The sequence below is a fragment of the Arvicanthis niloticus genome, chromosome 16, assembly GCF_011762505.2.
Source record: "Arvicanthis niloticus isolate mArvNil1 chromosome 16, mArvNil1.pat.X, whole genome shotgun sequence".
Lineage (NCBI taxonomy): Eukaryota > Metazoa > Chordata > Mammalia > Rodentia > Muridae > Arvicanthis > Arvicanthis niloticus.
In genome coordinates, this window is record NC_047673.1 from 50839502 (window position 1) to 50860010 (window position 20509).

Here is a 20509-nt window from a genome sequence, read left to right on the forward strand (position 1 = left end):
TAAGTTGTAAAAAAGAGGAAGAAAAGACAGAAGCTTCATTCGTCTCTAATACATCAGAGAGATGCATATACATGCAAATGGAGTAACTTTAAAGGTGTATTTTATAACTGTAATAACAGTCGTCAAGTATTCCAAATACATCTCTACTCCGTATACAGTTCACAGCATCTAGATAAGTATAAGGTTTCATTTACATATGCAAAAATGAGATAAACTGAAATCAATTACATGTGTATTACATTTTTTAGAAAGCAACAGATTAATCAACTTTACCCTTCAAAATCTTAAAGTAGACAAGTTTTAATTGTTACCCAAACACAAACTGAAGTTCTCTTACACGTAGGGTATACTTCTTTTATAGTAAAACAGTATTTCAAGAGTTGGTTAATATAGAAATTATAACATGGTTTCTCTAAAATTGATATACACAAACAAGCTTTGGAAAATAAAGGTCTTCAAGGATAAAACAAAGGCAGTCAGACCACTGCTTTCTTGATTATTATGCCTTTCTTTGCCTTCATCACATCTCTTACAATTGGTTTAATAACCTAAACTGACAGGATGTCATTTCTAATGCAAATGCTGCCCCCGACTGCTTATCTGTGGAGACAGTAATGACAATGTAGGCAAATACCTTTTGGAACTAAGAATGAAGTTCTATGACCTTATTATTTCTTTATTCTGTCCACAAACTTCTCCTGACCATCAAATACATGCATTACCAGGTAAAAGAGTAGAAAAAATCATTTTTATTGGAGCTGGAGAGATGGCTCAGCAGTGAGAAGCAGTCTCTGTTCTTGCAGAACCCAGGTTCATTTCCAAGCACCAACATGAGAGTTCACGGCCATTTATAACTCAGGTCCAGGCTTTATGATGGTCTTTCCTGGCCTCCACAGGAATTGCACACATGTGGTACACAGCCATGCATGCATGCAAGACACTCATACATATAAAATAAGGATAATTCAGAATTCTAAAACCCAGACGAAAGAGAAAATCATTAAAGCAAATACTTTTCAGCACAAGAGATGATTTTCTAGATTTCACAAGTCTGTAAAAAAAAGTGCTTAGAATTTCTAGAAGAAGCCATATGAAACCCCATTTTGCCACATTCCTTGAGATATGCTGTACAAAGACTAGGAGAGAACCAAGAAAAGAAGCGAGTTACAGACTAATGATAGGCTTCAAGCTTTTCCATTTCCTGGATGTGAAACATGCAGACCAGACTCACTCATACACTGGCCATATTTGTTTAGATAATGAGCTTTTCATTCATACTTTATGGAAATCATGTCATTAAATGTACATATATCCTTTTGATGAATTGTTTAATATATTTTCTATGATACACTATAACTTAAAAATTTAGATCACTTGACCAATGCAAACAATATCTGAATTATATATTTTTCTTAGTCATCTTTTACAATTAATTTCAACTTTTTCTTGTCCTATTTTTTAAAGCCTACTACCAAATAGTCATTATTAATAATCAGGTATATCTCCAAACTTAAAATAATTAAATAATAATTTATCCTCGTCAAAAGGGTAGTATTTGTGCGAGCAGTCCATATTGATTGTGCCCACTCAGTAACTCTTTACTTCTCTTCTGGCAACATGTCTCAAGCTTTTTATAAAAACCTTCCACCCTATGCAGTAGGACGTCTTGATGAGATCTATCAGATACATGCCTCAGCCAAGGAGAAAAAAAAAAGAGTATGTGGCTGGAGCCAAGCACCAAGTACTGGATTTGAACTCTCTGAGCGAAAGGACGGAGGGAAGTGGGGGAGAAAAGGAGAAGAGGGAGAGAGGGAAGAAAGGAGAGTCTATAAAAAAAATAGCTGCTGGATATATAAATTTCAAACATACTGCTACAACAAAAGAAACCAATTCATTTTAACAGCTATCAATAGGATGTAAGCTGGCTCCTGCTACTTGGATTCCAGGATGGTAAAATTACATGAAAGTATGATCTGAAAGTTTGCCGGCTCTTAGATTTAACAACAAGCCCCTCTACCCTGCTATCAGACACACACACACACACACACACACACACACACACACACACACACAGTTCTTTCGAGGTTTGATCACTAAGTATCTGTGCCTGCAAATCTAATGTCTACTTATTATTACTTAATATTTTTCTTCAGAGGAGCCTAGAAAAGAACTCCCATGACCTTAATGTATTTTGATGTTAGAAGGTTTGAGAATCCAATTCCAGATCGGCTACCTATTAGCTTTGATCCAGCACATATTACTTATTAACCTTTTAGCTCATAGGTCCATTTTGTCAGCTATTCTTAGCTTAGAAGCAAGTGTATATAGACTAGAAGCGAGTAAGTAATGAGAAAGCTTAATACTGACAGTTAAGAGGAAATAAAATACCCACAACTTTCAATCTGTTCAAATATTTTGTACCTAAGACTTCATCAAACTGTATTATATTTTGATATTGATCTATGATCAAATCATTTAGTATTAATCTTAACCCAAAACATGGACAATATGCAAAAGAGAATGGGAGAAAAAGTATCTTTTTCATTTAGACATGAAGTTCAACTTTAGAGGTGTTGGAGGGGGTTCTCAAATTTTTAAGTAATCATAATTTTGCTTATATGTATATAAAAGTAATCACTTAGAAGTATGATCAACAATGTATTTACAGTTCCAATATCAAAAATATAGAAAGATTTCACTTAGAAAAACTACTCAGTTAATAAACTATATACATAGACTGGTTCGCAAGTGACTCCTCCTAGTCAAAGAAGACATTTTAGCTTCATTTCATTCTTCTATAGCCACAGAACTTTATAACACTCAGACACCTATGGAAATAAAATGCATTATTTACTAATTATCTGTAATCTAGCATTTATCTGTAGAAAATTAAAATTAACTCTAAATTAAAGATATATTTCTAATTTCTTTTAAAGATTTATTTTATGTAAATGAGTGCTCTATCTGTATGTACACCTGCATGCCAGAAGAGAGCATCAGATCCCAAGATAGATGGTTATGAGTCATCACGTGGTTTCTGGGAACTGAACTCAGGACCTCTGGAAGAGCAGACAGTGCTCTTAACTGCTGAGCCAGCTCTCCAGCCCCAAGAATAACATTTTCAACAAATGATGCTGAGGAATGCTATCTATGCAATAGATGAAACTACATGCCTAACTAGATGCCCATGAACAAAGACTCAAATGTTTTGATCCAAAATTAAGATTAGCTAAAACTGCAAAACCCTAAGAAGAAAATTTAAGAGTCTTGTGACCTTGAATTAGTCAAATAGAGTATCAGCAAAGGATACATGATAAATGAGAAAAGTATATAAAATGGGCCACATCAGGATTAAAGGAAGTTTTCCATGCAAAGGCTAGATCCTATTAACTACCTCATGTCTGAAAACAATAAAAACTACTAACACTTGTGGAACATTTATTGTACAATGATTCTTGTTATAGCTCACTCAATGCAACATTATAAGGTAAGACTTATTCTCTATTTTATAAATTTGAAAGACAAAGATAGAATACTATGAAATAACATCAAGACATAATGTAAGTAAGTAGTGGAATAAACACCCAAACCTATGCATTTATTCCAGAGTTACTGCCACTGTATTAATAGGGTCAAAACACATAATGTCCTGATTACAGGATATACATTTAGGGTACATCTCAAGGGTAAGTTCACAATAATTAGTCAATGCCTTACTTCTCCCTAAACACACTTAGCCTGTGGACAACTGTTATAATTCTATCTATAACAATCACTATGGGAACTCAGCCTTTTAGTTCCTGGCTCCAGATCACTTTCTCCTGTACTGTTTAAATTGCTACAATAAAAAGTGTAGTGGGCTGAAGTGAGCACATGTTACAGTCAAAAGGACCGAGTCCCAGTGTCCGGAACCTATATAAATGTCAGGTAGGCGTAGCAACAAGCTTGCTATTCCAGCCTTGGTGACAAGTAATCATAGAAGCAAGGCATTTAACTTTAAGACACTGCCTCAAATAATAAGGGAAAAGAATGATCAAGGAAGATTCCAATATCAACTCTGGTGCCCCCACCACCACATACACATCCCAAAAACCGAAGAGGAGAAAATGTATTGTAATACTACTCTGGGGCAGTGTTTTGCCCTCAAAACCCACACTGGAAAGTGCTAACAGCGCACCCCTCCTCCACCCTCAGGTCCTCAGACTCAGCCTACACCTCGGAGAGCCTACCTTTACTCATCAAACTAAACTACCCTCCAGAACTACACCACTGTATACAACTGCAGCCTACAGCACGCCTCACTGACAGAGCTTACACATATGTACCTAAATAAAACCAACGCTTAGTAAATGAAACTATTTAGTAAATAGTGATCTTTCACTTTTTATTATCTTCATCTCTTAAAAAATACTGGTTAATTTCTTTCTGACCAACATTTTAAACCTGAAGACTGACACAAAACTAGAGAAAAATAAATATCAAGACTATCTACTTTTCCATAAATCTTTATATACTTCCTACCTTGGTAGGTATAGTTGATGAACTATATGAACTAAATGAAAACAGGATTCAGTAATAAATTCCATAGTCACACAAACAGCAACTTAATGTTTTTCTCACAGAAAAACACTCGGACACCTATTTTATAAAGAATAGGTATACCACTGCTTAATAAGATTGTCATTTATTACCTCCAGGCCAATTTCCAGAGACAGGAGAGTGAACTTGCCATTTCTACTGATACTGCTATCATAGCAGACGAGCACAAGCACAGACACTGAATACTGTGGAAGAGGGGAGCCAGAAATCCGTATTTAAATGTTTCCTGACAGAGTTACGTCTGTCTTGAGAGCAACAGATCCAGCCATTTACGTTTTCTCCCTCTAGGAACTTAGTAATAAGAAATGTCATCCTGATGAGGGAACGAAGGGTAAATGTTGTGGGCTGATAACAGAAGTCCCAGAGTTTGGGTAAACTCAAAAGGCAGTGAAGGGTTGCAGATGTGACTCATTTGGTAGCTATTTACCTAGCATGTACAGAATCTAAGCCCAGCACTTGGGAGGTAGAGGCAGGAAGATCAGACAATCAAGATCATCTTCAACTACATTTCAGGGCTGCAGCCTGGACCACGCAAAACTGCTTGAAAAGAACAAAATGGAGTAAGAGTGGGGGTTGTCAAATATAAAGCTCTGCGGTTAGTAAGTGATCAGTTGGACAACGGCTAGATCAAAGACAGTATAAATGAAATATAAAAGTATATACTCTGAAAAACCATTCAGTCATCCAGTCACATTTAGCTACTTAAACGGCAAAGACCTAGAAGCTAATACAAAATCCCAAAGAAGGCATCCAATTGCCCAGTACCACTGCTGAGCCCAATGCCTACCTCGATGGACTGTTTACTGTTCGGTTTTGTTGTCACCTCAGTATAAAAGCCTTAGATAGACAAGGTAGGTATACACATATTGAAAGCAGGTTCAAACTTCACTTCTGATCAGTAGATATACAGCATCAGAACAAAAGTAAATTTGCAAAAAAAAAAAAAAAAACAAACCCCACCCTATTATTAAGCACATTAATTAAAAATCAAAAACAAAATTGTAAAGTACAATTTAGGTCACTAGTGTCCTATGTAGGCACAAGGTAAAAACTTGATGCAAAAAAAAAAAAATCAACATTACAAATTTAGTAAATGTAGTAATAAAGTTTGCTCATATCCTGAAATTTGAATATACAAAGCATTTCTAATGTAGGATAAGCCATGAGATGATTTAAAATAAATCACAGTAAAGTGTCTGTTTAGAAAACAAAGCTAGTGCTAATAAAATGTTCAGAATTTTTATTAAAAATGTAAATACTATGGGAAATATAAATTTGATGACAGATTTGTTTTATAACAGTGCATGAAGACAATAGTGTAAAACAAGCATCACTAATATCAAATAATTTATTTTTTTTTAATCAGAAGCCTATAGAATATCCTTTTGACTACAAGAATATATTTAACATCTGGATTTGTACAAGTGGAGAGTTACTATGATTTCAGAAGCAAAAAAAAAAAAATGCATTCACATAATAGGGTAGGAAAAGGTTTAAATAATCTACTTCACTGCTTCCTTTTCTACTCACAATAAAACTGGCTGACAGGTATGATGCAACGGAGACCATCATTCTCTGACTAGCTCTTTACTCCTGACACAGCACTTATTTTCTCCACCACAAACGCCTGGCAAATTCCCTTGTTCAGTGACAAATGGCCTACTTAGTACCACCTGCCAAAAAGAGGCTTGTCTCTTCGTCTCCTTAAGGGCCACAGAATCCTCAATCTAACAGCAGCTACAAGAGACTAGCATCCTCAATGGTTTGTTTTCAACACCAGAAGCCTTAAATTAAGCCCCTACCAGACTGGAGCACAGGACCTTTGAGACTTGTACGCAGTGTGAAAAGGATCAAATTATGAGAAAGGTCAAATTATCTGAATCAATTCTATTAAATTTTAGCTATTACTACTGAGGCTGCCATCAATCTCTACAGTACCTAGTTATTATGATTTCAATAAACAGTATAGTTTCATAAGTACTTCAAATAAAACAACAGGTAGTCAAATAATTTTTAAAGACTTTTTACATGGAGTAAATGGAATATTAATTAAACCTGTCCCTTCTAGGTCCATCCAAAAACAAACAAACAAAAAAAAAAGTCAAGTCTAGGGCATGGGGTCTGGTGAGATGGTTCAGTGGATTAAAAAGTTTCAACCAAGCCTGATGACCAGAGTTTAATTCCTAGGACCCACATGACTGAAGGAGAGGAACTGATTTGTACAAGTGCCACTATATTCTTGCCATGGGACACCCAACTAACACACAAATGAATAAAATAAATGTAAGAAAAAGATTTTTTAAAATAAAAACCATGCAAAGGGATTAGTGGATGAAAAGAACGCAATCCCCAAACTACTTCAACTTCACAAAGAAAGCCAACATAGCGAATAAAACCAGCAGTAAAAAGAAATCACAGTTTTTTCTTCCTGATTAAAAAAGGGAAGAGACAAACTATGAGGACTTGGTCATTTTTAAATACCAAGTTTATTCCCTAGGAAGGCTATTTCTAAACTATGATTTTAATTTCTAATAAGTAATATATAAATGACTTCGATTGAGTCTACTTGCTCTTTCAGCTGCTATAATATGCACTAAAGGAAAAGGCTTAATTATTTAGCATCCCACCTTGAAAAGTGGCAGAAGCCTAATTACCCACAGAGCTAATCCCTACCTTCAGCTTTACTTATCAACATTCTTTACCATTTTATACTTTGAATTTTGCCTCTTTTCCCCTTTACCGGCCTGAAGATCTATTTCTAATTACTGTGTTTGTCTTCACAGGGAAGCTGATGCACTTTTCTTGATTTAACCTATTTTCCTATATTCATATCACCAGTTCCTTTGTGATGACCTATGGTTTCAAAGGGTCATAAATTATGAAAAACAAATGCCTTCTCCTACATAGACACTAGGACACTACCCTATGTTCTTAGTGATATGGTACAGTCAAGTAAGGTAAATAAATAACTGAGCAAACACACAATGCTTCCTAAAACTATCAGCTTGTATTAACAGAGAACGTCTCATCAAAGCATCAGGACCATGTTTCAGCTTCTGAAAGTGGTGTAGGCCTTCATGATGATTCCTGGGAATTATTTAAGAAAATGTCACAGAAGAATTTTTTCAATTTCTCTCTTGGTAATATCTGTATGTGTAGTTTCACATAAGTTTTGACATTTCTTATTTCTTGTACGTTTTACACAGACAGTCTATAAATTTGTGCTGCCAAAGACTATCAGATCCTGGTACTCAACCCTTCTAGTTAATCATTACTAACAAACGGATGTTGTGATCACTCAGAGAAAGGAAGGCCTGCCTGGCTTTGCCATTTCCCATATTAGCAAATAATGTGACATTTGAATAATCGCTGTTCAATACAAGTATTACCAGGAAATGGATGACAGAAACACAGGGAAACTCTATCAGGAAAAGGAAAAAACAATCTCAGGGAGTAAAAATTTAGGAGAAATTATTCCTTATACTTTTAGACACACACACACGTTAGAACATCATTAGGAGAAATTATTCCTTGTGCTTTTAATACTTTTATAATGTTAGTACATTTGAGGAAATGCTCTAAAAGTACAAAGAATAATTTCTTCTATTGTTTTTTACTAAATCTTCCTAATTTATACATACACAAACATATGCAATTCATAAAGGAAAGCACAATATATGGGACATGAACTTTAAATAGTTTTTCTCAAAATATAAAAAGCAACCTTTTACTAAGCACAGAATTCTACCAAGTAATGTTGGAACTGTTTAAAACCCAATTATTGTTTTGCAGGTTGCAACATAACCAGTTAGTATTTGTTGAATGCATTGTAATTCCTAAATTCCACAGAACTTAAATTATTTTCAGGATACAAAATGTATTTAAAATTTTCCTCATTTAGTTGGGATTAAACTATAAAGTTATAACATCAGCAAATAATATGACTCATGTATGAAGTCATCTAGCTAAAGAATGTTTCTTGAAGTTAATTATTTCTAGAACAACAAATGCCAATCATTTTTTTAAAAAATTAATCATTTTAAGAAAATGAACAAAAGAACAGTTTAATTAACAATCACCTAATTAGTTTTAAGAAGACCAAGGCAGAGCCTGCCAAAAGATTTACACCATTACACTGGCTGCTCATCTTTTCTCCAACGACTGACTTAGATTCTGCAAAATGTGTAAAAAGACACCTAAATTGTTTTATCCTATCAAGTTGTACAAGATACCTATGGGAGACAATATAATGTGTTAATTAGCTGAGACAGTACATTAAAAATGTTAAATCAAAAAAATTGTTCTTTACTTTTTAAATGTTACAAAATACAGCTAAGAGCTTTCACTATTACTCTGTGATACGAAGTCTACATGGTAATTGGCAGCAGTCAGAACAGAATGGTATATGGGCACTTGATTTCACTGTGTAAACTAAAGAAAATATAAGTTTCCACAGAAATAAAACCATCACTTTGCAGGTGCCAACCGACAGCCACATGACTTTAGCTAGCTGCACAAGCACCTTATTTTCGGAGTTAAACAGAAAGCATTCCACACAGAAGATGGAGTCGGAGCCCAATGTGATCTGAAGCAGTACTAATCGCCACAAAGCAAACAATCAGGGAGGGCCCCAGCCTGCTAGGAAGGAAGGTTGCATTCTTCCATACCAATAAGGCAGGGCAAGTAAGCAGCACACTGCAGCATTGAGGACAACAGACAGCCTGTTCCCAGAACCGCCCAGCCGCATGCACAACATACCAACAGAGGATTCAGAGCAAGGGGATGGTGTTACCTCTTTTATGTAATTCTCTCAAGGGAATATTGTCTCCTCCCCCGTCATAAGGTAAATAGGGATCAGAAGAAGCATCCATGATCAAAATTTTTTAAAAGAAAAAAAAAAAAAAGAATAAAATAGAGAAGCTTGCTAGATTAAAAAGACAGTGGCATTTTTCCTTCCCCTGCTATAGCAAGCAAGGGAGATGCCATATTTGATGAGGTTGGAACTGCATAGTTCGCCTGGCTGAAGCAACTGGGTTCTTCCACAGTGGATGATGTCATCAAAGGGAAATTATTGCAGCCTGGTTGCTAGTGGCTACAATCTAGCCCGGCTTAGAGGCAGCACAGCCTTCTTAATCAGGTCCTGCTGTGTACGGCATGACTAAGCGCCAAATATAACAGACGAAACTGGTTTGAGAAATTTAAAGCGCTCACAACATAGTTTCAATAGTAATACAGTAGAAATATTTATTTTTATTTTAAGAAAATATAAGACAGAAAAAGGTATTTCTAGATCCGGACAATGACCCTTTTCTTGTATAATGTAGAAAAATTCTCAATACTGAAATGGATGTTTTATAAATGTACTAATTTATGCAGTAAATTCGTATGAGTCCTAACAATGAAAAACTAAAACATACCAACAAGTTTCTCCATAATATTAGCTTTAAGACTGTTCTTAACTGTCTTTTAATCCTGAACCTTTTATGGAGACTTTAAGCCCCGAGTCACTGAGTTCAATGGTATTTTATCTCGTTTCCTCCTCTCCCCCAGCAGCATTTCTTCTTTCCTTCAAACACCAGCTAGGAGACATTCTAGCTTAGGAGGAAGGTGAAAACTTATCAGTACAAAAATTGTTTTAAAATTATGCAAAAAAAGATTTATTATGTAGGAGACCTATCTTGCTACTGTTTCTATCTTAGAGCAGACTGTGCTTAAGAAAACTTTAGTAGAAAAATAGCTACTCCCATCTTTGCTAAAAAAAAAATTTAAGTTCAAAAATGTAATTTTATGTTTTTAAAACAGCTATTCTGAACAGAACTAGTATTCATTCATGATAGCAGTTTGTTTGACAGACTATTCTGAGTCTTCTGACTGGAACGTTCTTCTAAAATGGCTGTTATGCAATACACTAAACAGATGATATCCACCACAGAAATTTCTATGGAACTTGGGCAAAGGTCTGTAAACTGTGTTTTCTACAGTCTTGAATGAGACAACGTCTAAGGTCCACTCCCACTCTGTGTGTATCTGAAAACTAAAGGTTGAAGAAAGAAAAGACAGGTAATAAAGGGAGAAAGTTTACTCAACTAACCTGATCTATTTTCAATTATCTGGAGTCTTTTTCTCTAGCCCAAGATCGTAAGTTAAGTAGGTTTCTAGTTTCAAAATCTTAAAATTCAAATAAACAGAGCTTCTTACAAAAGTCCATGTGGAATCTGGAAGTGAGAACTACAGGAAAAGAATACAGACCAGAATTAAAATTAAAATAAAAAGAGTGGTACCTTTATTTTTCTGTATTTTTCACATTCTCTTGGAAAACTGTATTTTAAGCAAGAAAAGCTTTGACAAATCAATTTTACCAAATTATCTTAATGTAAATTTGGCCACTTGCTGTTCTTTGGAATATTTTGTGACCATTTAGACATTTCTAACAAATATATACTGCACAGCATTGATAAGTCATTTCATTTGTATGAGACTATGTTCTTATATACCTTAACATGAGAAGCCTCCCTACAAACGGCCCTGGAATCTGGGCACTCTCTCTGACCTTGCTCATAAGGAATAAAAGGGACAACAGTAAGGGGCATACCATACCTGTGAAATATTGACAATGCCAAGTAAATTTTGTAGCCATAGTGATTTCTTTTTCAAAATAAAAAAGTATGTGCATAGCATATAATATATCTTATTGTACTGGTATCCGGAGAGGTGATTTTGGAATGAAACATCAAGCTGAACAGCTGTTGTTTGAGCAAGGAAGCAGAAGAGCAAAGTGGGCTTTCTCTCAGTATTTACAGAATACCAGATCAGGTGAGGGAAAGATGCGGACATTGAACCCAAAGCCTCCTGCATGCTGAACATCCTGGGTTGCATCCAGAGCTCTTCATTGTAATTTTTTAAACAAATATATTACTTTTATAATAATAATGTGAAGCTTTTTTTTTAAGTTCAAAAGCAAATTGTTCATGCATAATAGGATCCACAGATGGCATGTTCTGTTAGGATTTCTATTTGGATGCACTGGGCACTAAGTTACAGTGAGTCTTCTTCCCTAAGAGAAAGTCAAGTAGGTAAGGACATACATAGCAAAGCTTTCAGATGATATCCACCACAGAAAATTCCATGGAACTACATTAAAGCTATACCAATGGCTGCAAAGTGACACTACCACTAAACAGGCAAACACTGAGAAATCTAAGATGTAAAGCACACAGTAAAGTGAATTTCCATAACTCAGAAAAGTCTTAGAACCTTGCCTGGGCAGATACTCTTCCAGTACACTTTAGAAAAGGACAAGGTACACTGGAGGGTGAAGCAGGAGGACTGTGACTGGGTGATTATCCTGAGTTACAATTAGGGGTGTGGTGGAAGGGAAGCGGGGGGGGGGGGGGGGGGGGGGGGGGACGACAAAGCCTGGAATCTGTAAGCACAGCACGCAGCAAAGCCTCAAGGAAGAACCTCTGAAGAAGCAAAAGCACGCAAGGGTAGACAGCACACACACATGGGTAGACAGCACACACACATGGGTAGACAGCACACACAGGCCGCGGAAACCTCGCTCTAGTCAATTCCCATCCTCAGTTCCAATCTCAACCTCATGAAGTAGGGATATATATGTCAGACTCTTCCTATATGGCGGTATCATGATGGGCCAGCTTGCTGGTCGTATATGACACTAATGATCCAAGAAAGCTACCATCTTTTAAAGACATAAGGAGAAAATAAAAAGTTTGCCTTTGAGCTTGACCAACAAGTTACAAAAATTACAGAAACAGAAAAATGTTAAACAACTCAGGAATTAAATCAGGAAACCCAAACTGAGAAACAAATGCCCATAAAAACCAAGAAATCTGCTGTGAGATTGTGTCTTCTATAGACAGAGGAACTACACACATGAAATCTCAACAATGTGGCTGCCTAAACAAGGCCTGACTAATGGCAAGACCAGTTGCATGCCGATGTGGATGGGGAAACTCTCATGGTCCTCACCCCTAGATAAAGAGCTGGCTGTATGAGACTAACCACAGTACCCTTTTCTGTACTTTGGAAGTTTCTACAAGAAAAAAAACTTTATAAATTAAATAAAGCCACTTGTGTGAAACAAGCAATGATAAGTATCCTTCACTCCTTAAACTAAACCAATCTGTACTAGAAGCATCAGGTTAACAACAGCCTGTAATCCATTAGCATGGCTACCTCACATTTATGCTGAACGCACTGGGCACTAAGTTTTCACTTACAGTTAGTCCTCTTCCCTAAGAGAAAGTCAAGGAGGTAAGGACACACATAGCAAAGCTTTCAGAGAGCTACATTAAAGCTACACCAATGACTGCAAAGTTACACCACCACTAAACAGACACTGCAAGGTCTAAGATGTAAACCATACAATAAACTGAAATTACAAAACAGTTCTTCAACAGTCATATCTCGTAAAATCTTACAGCTTAATTTGGCTTCCTGGTTAGTCAAATAACCTATCACAAGATTAAATATCAAATAGACAATACCTCAATTTTATTTCCCTGTTCTCAGGTTTGTCAAGGTAACCTAACCATGTCAGTCTTCAACTATGGATACTTAGTTAAATGTTCATGGACTAAATTCTTCAATTGAAAGAGAAGTACGAGAATTATGATGTAGGTTTGCAACCCAGTACTCCAGATGAGGCAGGAAGATCCTGAGTTAAAGACCACACTGAAACACAGCCTACCACACACTTAGCAGAAACAAGAATATTTGAAAGAAAACAGATGCTTTCAACAGACTAACACACATACATTCTCTCTCGTGCTCTCATATCAAGTATTGAATACTTACAAAAACCTCATTTTTCCTAAGTGACAATTCAAGTTGAACATACTGAAATTACATGCCTATACTGATTATAATGCAATACTATAAGATTAATTAAAAATACAACCAAAAGTTTTTCCATATGTTTAAAAATTATGAATTACATTTCTAAATAACCCACAGGTTAAGGTAAATACTACTGTAGAGGCTAAAATGTCAATAAGACAATTAATAATAATATTAAAAATACAATAGAATCTATAGCCTTAAATGTACTCAATGGAAAGAGAAAGTTAAAAAGGTAACCATTTATTTCCATTTTAAAAATAATTACAGAAAACAGAAGATAAAGACAAGTGAACAAAGCAGAAAAATACATAGCAGAAAAACAAAAAGACACATAGACTTGGAAAGAATAATAACTATTAAATCTATGATGAGACAAATTAGTATGGGAAGGGAGGAAGAAACAGTGAGAAGGTTGGGGAGAAAGAAAAAAAGACAGGAAAAGAACGAAACTAAGAGAAGATGGCAACACAAATATCCATTATGAGGGGAAAATAAGCCAACAGTACAGAAAGAAGAGCCTAGAAAGACTTCTTCCTATTTCGAGGCCTTCATCTACAAGGAAGCACCAGAGTGGGCGTTTTAAAACTGGTTTTAAAACAGTCATTAATATTAGGGCAACTGTCTTTTTCCGTGTTAAAATGAATAAATGCACACATATATCCTAAATACACACACACACACACCATCATTTAGGTCTAAAAGGCAAGCAAAGTTCTTTTAAAAATAATCTAGGAGGACTATCTTTGACTTAAAAGTACAAACATTTTTCTTAAAATATAAAAGTATGAAATATATAGGAAAAAAATCACGTGGGACAAAATTACAATTAAGAACATGTGTTCCTAAAATGCCCACTTGAACAATAAAATGCAACCCACAGAGTAGAAAATATGTATAACAACTTTACCCATTAAAGGACTTATTTTGAGATAGGACAGTAGAATTAAAAAAAAAAAAAAAAAAAAAAAAAAAAAGGCAAATAACCTGTTATGTACTTCAAAGGGATCCCAAATAGCTACCATACATAAAAAAGATTAACCTTTTTGGCCACCAAAAGAAATGCAAATTACAATTTAAAATAAACAACATAAATAAACAACATGTCTGGCATGTCAAGTGGTTGGTGAAAGTTCAGCAATGGAAACTCTGATAATCCCTGAAGCAAGTAGCCCTGAACCACACCTATGGCAAAAGTTACCTACGATCCAGTAAGTAGGACAAATGGAACTGGTGAACAAATACAGGCATAACTCTGAAAGGAACACTGTTTGTAACCACCAATACTATAATGATCTATAAAAATAAAATAAGAGAATTATAATAAATTTAGAAAAAATGATTTCATTATGTGGAGTAAAATCACAAATAGCTACTACCGTCACCACATGGATGATTTTGGAAAACCATACCATAGTAAGAAAAGAAATAAAGACAAATAATTAGCAAATTATCCCATTTATTATCTTTCACAAACAGGCAAGTTAAGTTGTACTCTTAAGGGTGTATGTATTCCAGTGATGAAATCCCAAAGTTAAGCAAGAAAAGTGACTAGTGAAAGAAGCTAGCTCCACCTGAGACAGGAAGAGGTCATCAGACAGCTCATGCATGAGGCTTTCTGGAATCGGTTAGGCTTTGCTTCCTTAGGGGTGGGCTACAAGTTGTTTGCTGTGTAATGACAAAGAGAGCTGTATAATTATGTTTTATGCATCCTCTAAGTGTTTTATTTCACAATTCAAGTCTCAGAGTTAGGAATGTATCCTAAATACCTCTAATTCTATTTAACATCTAAAGTGCACTTCAATACAATACTCCTAACTAAATTCCTTTAGTGTAATAGTATTTACCGTTTCAAATAACAAGTTTCATAGGTGGTTTTACTCACTGGGGAAATGCTAGTTTGTTGTGCTGACTCCTTCACACACAACTGAGAAGGTAGAGAGAAGCACACACACACAGACACCACAGTATTCGGTGACTTAGGCTTCTCTGAACTGCTTTTCCAGAGCTAAGGCAACAGTTGCAGATGGGATTTTGGGTACAAGTAGCCAGTTCTGCAGTGTAATAAAAAGCCACGCTCACTTCTTTCCAGTGATACCAACTCAGTCTTTTTAGGATTTCATTGGTATTGCCTCATTTTATCCAGGCAGACACCAACAAATCACTATCATGTTCTCTTTCCTAGTACATTTAAGACATTCCAAATCACAACACTGCATAAATGTAATGTGTTTAATTAGTCCTAAATCCATCACCTTATCTTTATATTAAGGCACACATTTGGGCAGTCCTCCATTTCTACTAAGTAGGGTTCTCTGAATAAACAGCCTAAGGATACAGGTGCAGAAAATGTTCACAAGGGAACTGGCAACAGAGTGAAGGCTATCAAATGCACGAACAACATGACCTTGCTTAGAATAAGTACCAGATGAACTTTGGAATCGTTTATGCTAAAAATAATTCTGAGTAGACCATTTGAAAGCCCCTGGACTTTTCTCCAGCAGGCAGTCATTAAATATAGTTACTAGAGTTGTTTTAGGGCAAAGCCCAAGGCCTAGGAATCCCAAAGAAATAGGCTGGGCCATTCATTGTGCTGGCTAATTTTATATCTATTTGAGACCTGAAAAAAAAAAAAAAAAAAAAAAAAACAAATGTCTCTGTAAGACTGGGCTGTGGGCAAGCCTGTAGGATATTTCTTATTTAGTGTAGGAGCATTTAACACATTATGGGTGTAACCATCCCTGGGCTTGGTGGTCCTAGGTTCTATAAGAAAGCAGGCTAAGCAAATAAGCCAATAAGCAGCACTCCTCCATGGCTTCTGCATCAGCTCCTGCCTCCAGGTTCCTGTCCTGCATGAGTTCCTGTCCTCCTTGCTTTTGATGATGAACTGTTATATAAGACTGTGAGTGAAATAAACAATGTCCTCCCTGAGCTGCTTTTGGTCATTGTGTTTTCATCACAGCAATAGTAACCCTAACTAAGACACCCACCTATTAAAACAGGCCAATTAAAGACAAACTAGTGGTGAAAAGCAGGGAAAGGAGACTTGCCATGTTAAATGCTGCGAGGGATCCCACACTGGCAACCATGAGCATCTACACTCACACTCACACTAAACACAAGCATATACTGAAATGTAGAAATAAAATTTCTAAACATTTCTAAACCAGTCTTTACCAAAGATTTCCAACGTAAGGCTTGTGAGTTTACGTTGCCCAATTTGACTTTAGAGTTTGACATGGTCCCAAACGTCTCACTTAGTGAACAGTCCCACCAATCATACTGGTAAACAACAAGGAAAACAGTACAGCTAAAATCAGCTTGTCGTCTTCAAAGACAGCATGCATAAACATTAACCTTCATAATGCTGTTGCCAAGTAAAATGATTCTAACTCAGAATGTGATTCTTAGATTTCTGAACAACACACCACCTCCCTCTCTCCCCTGTCCTCTCTCTCATATCATCGATAAAAACCTTAACCACATCATGGACTAGTCAGATTGGCAGTTTTCTCTACTATACTCCCTTATATGCATATAGTCCATTTGGGGAAGTGGAGTTTCCTCTGGATCTGACATCAACCTTGTATTTTTTCTTGTCTTTATTTTAAAGATTTATTATGTTTACAGCATTCTGTCTCCTATTCTTTATTATTTTTCTTGAAAACAGATTTGGTTTACAGATTTTCAGAAAGAACACAAGGATAACATCTTCAGGGGTAGATATCAATCTCAAATCATTTGTGACATTAATGTTCATTATTTGAGCAACAACATTTGCCAAGTTTCCCTACTAAAACAATTCTATTTCTACCTACCCCTGACTCTATTCTTTAATCATTAGGTCAAGCCCACCTTTAAGGAAGAAAGATGCTGAAATTAAGCTTCACCTTCATGAAGTTGCAAAAGCCAAATCAATTATTTAGAATTCTTCCACAAGCTAGACACGCCTTTCTCTCCACTCCCTATTATTTATGTCAGTTTGTATCATTCATAGCACAGATGTGGGCCCATCTCCTACATGAACAATAATCCACATGCTTTCCTTTGTGGCTCATCTGACTGTACCTCTGCCCAGTAGGGTCTCTTTCAGGTTCTCCTGCCATGTTCCCAGTGGTTTTTAAAAGCATGTTCTTGTTTCTGACACAATAAGATACTCTAGGTCATTTTATATTTTTCTACAGCAATCCAAGTCATTATTAAATCTCAAAGGGAATCAGAAAATACCTTTATGAGCCCAGGACATAATCTATTTGGTGGCTCAGAAGTTTAAACCCATGCCAAAATTGCCACAAAAAAAAAATCAGGTATAATAAAACATTTCCACTATTTCTTTTACCATAGTCTCCCCACCCCCTTAACACCCAAAAAACTAATCTGAACCAGATGTAGTGGCACATGTCCTTAATCCCAACACTCTAGGGTCAGAGGCAGAATTACAGGGCAGCCAAGGCTACCAAATGAGATTCTGTCTCAAAACAAACAATCAAAGCTAGTCTGAATTGAGTAGGTAACCTAGATATTTTTCACCTCATTTCTCGGATAAAGAAAATCAGAAAGCAGAAGTGATAATGACAGACAGTGTGAGAAACCCCTTGATACAGTCCTGTTCTGCTTTCCATCAAAGACAGGAAATCTGTCACTTTTCCTTCTGAATGCTACTACAATTTTGGTATAAGTAATATACTGCCTCCTTCCTACCCTTCTGAATATTCTGCCCATTTTTATAGGTATCTAGTTAAGCCAAATCTTTCCTGTATAAATTCATATTGAATCAAAATAAAGATGTTCCTAAAAACTATAAAATATAAATAGCTAATATACTAAATAGATAGCTACTTAACAACACTGTATTAATGAGCTCCTCTTGCATGTATACCAATATTAGCTAGTATAAGTAAGAAGTCAAATAATCAGCATATGTCCATGATAGATCTTTCCCATAAAGTTTGGAACTATGAGGAGGATCAGGAGCTTAAGGCCAGCCTCAGCTACAGAGACAAGAGACAAAATACCTTGTCACAAAAAACAAAGCAAAAAAAAAAAAGTTAATTAAAATGTATCAGCTCTAAGAGAATTATGTGCAGAACAACAAACTACGTACAAACCAAAGGAACAACTAGGACAGTGTTACAGGAAAAAAAGTTGCATATAGGGAGGACTAGCAAAGAACAGCACAAAGAGGACGAGGAAAGCGAGCACTGCAGCAGCAGTGTGCACAGCTGCAGACGAAGGCCGTGGCAGTCACAGCGCCGAAGCTGAGATAGCATGAGGCTGTCTAGAAGATTCCAGGAGCTAACTTAAGAAGCAAACACACAGATGTTTAAAGTCCATTTTATAATTCCTTAGCTAAATTGTTACTATTTTTAAAACACTGAAAAGCATAAAGAAAAAAGTAGTCAAATTTCAAGCCAAAATAAAAGCCATTTTCATGTATTTCTCTCCAACCTTGTGCATATAACCAAGAGAGTTGGAATATTATACAGAGTTTACACATAAAAGCCTTGCCTGTACTTTTTTTTAACAGAAAGTCACTTTATTTAGCAACCCAGTGTATTCTAGGCTTTAGCTTATCTTGAAACAAACTGTTAGCCCCAGACACAGGAGGTCTCTAAGATCTCTTACAAACCATCTGTGAAGTTAAAACCATTACTGACACACTTATCACAATTCTATTGCTACTGTAAAAAACAATCAAGATACATTTACTAGCTTCAACATAAACTTGTTCACTTACAGTTTTAGAGAGCAGAAGTCCAAAATCAAGGTGTCAGCTGGAACGCATTCTCTAAGTAACTTCAACAAAACTGGCGTCCTTCCTTTTTTCAGCTTCAAAAGGCCTCCTCCGTTCCCTGAGCCCTCCTCTTTATCACTCCAGCCTCTCAGCTTCCTAAGTCTACCAACAACACTGACCCACCTGCCTTCCTCTTTTAAAGACCTCTGCGATTACATTAGCACCACCCAGTTATTCCAGGGTAACCTCCACCTCTCAAGATCTATGGTCCAATCAACAAAGTCCCTTTTATCACCTGCTGTAAGAGTTTTACAGGTACCAGGAACTAGGGTATGGGTGAGTGTGGGAGGGGCCAGTCAGTCAAACAGAACACTTTTTCTTTGTATTGACCTCTGTATATTTAATACGAGAGTAGTAAGAAGCCGCCATCTAGCGCAAATCAAAGCTGCCACACCAACACATTCTAGACACCCTTGTGTTTCTTACAATTGTGCCCTTGTAAAAACACAAAAGCCTGTTTTCTTACAGATAAAAGCCTTTGACACACCAGCAAATAATACTCACTTTATTGAATCAAACTCTTAGCTACACGCTCTATTTAATATTCTGTGTGTAGAAACAGAAAAATATAACCCTTTGTTCACCCTTCGTGCTCTTGCGGTGGCCCATCTGGGAAAGGTAACTGAGAAAGGAAATTAATACTTGTCAGGTTCTAGTGTAATATCAAAGAAGAGTATCCACAGTGGCTTACAAGAAGCTACTAAATTATATTCTTTTCTAACTATGTACTTTGTGAGATGGATTTTCTAACATGTCATAATAAAATAATCACATTTTAGAATCTGTCATCTAAGGAAAACATAGAGATATTTTATAAATGTAAATCTGCCACTCTTTTCATTAAATTTATTTTAAAATACATTTTTCATTAATGTCAAAATATATTTTATAGTTATATTTTTAAATGAATTAAAGTTTTAAATTCATCTTTAAATCATAATGCTAAATGTTAGCAACTTAGAATGTTGTAAAAGATGCTACTAACTAGGTGTGGCGAGACACATCTGCGAGACAGTGTCCAAGGCTGGGGCTATACTGTGGCATCTGTCTAACAAAGACTAAGGTTGCAAGGCTGCATCACAGTGCTGGCCACAGTGCCGGAGCTTGCCTACCATGCACCAGGGCAGGCCTCCTAATCATTTCAATAGTACAGTGTTTCCCCTTACCAAGAAAGAGGACTGGGGAAGAATAAAAGGCTCCTACCTAAAAAACATACTAAGAAGAGATACACCTCAATGCTAAATATTTTGTGAA

General features: G+C 36.1%; 1 protein-coding gene across 7 annotated transcripts in view; it reads right to left on the reverse strand.

Moving 5' to 3' along the window:
- Positions 1-20509, reverse strand: part of Clcn3 (chloride voltage-gated channel 3) — a 73432-nt gene that overhangs the window by 34615 nt on the left and 18308 nt on the right. The window contains exon 1 of one of the 7 annotated variants that reach the window (XM_034520182.2): positions 9392-9746. The exons of 4 other annotated variants lie outside the window; for them this stretch is intronic. In XM_034520182.2, coding sequence (XP_034376073.1) covers positions 9392-9470 — 79 coding nt within the window. In that variant the 5' untranslated portion in view covers positions 9471-9746. Of the gene's footprint in view, positions 1-9391; positions 9747-19198; positions 19341-20509 lie in introns of those variants that run through there. 2 more of the 7 variants (XM_076914171.1, XM_034520179.2) reach the window with 2 other exon arrangements.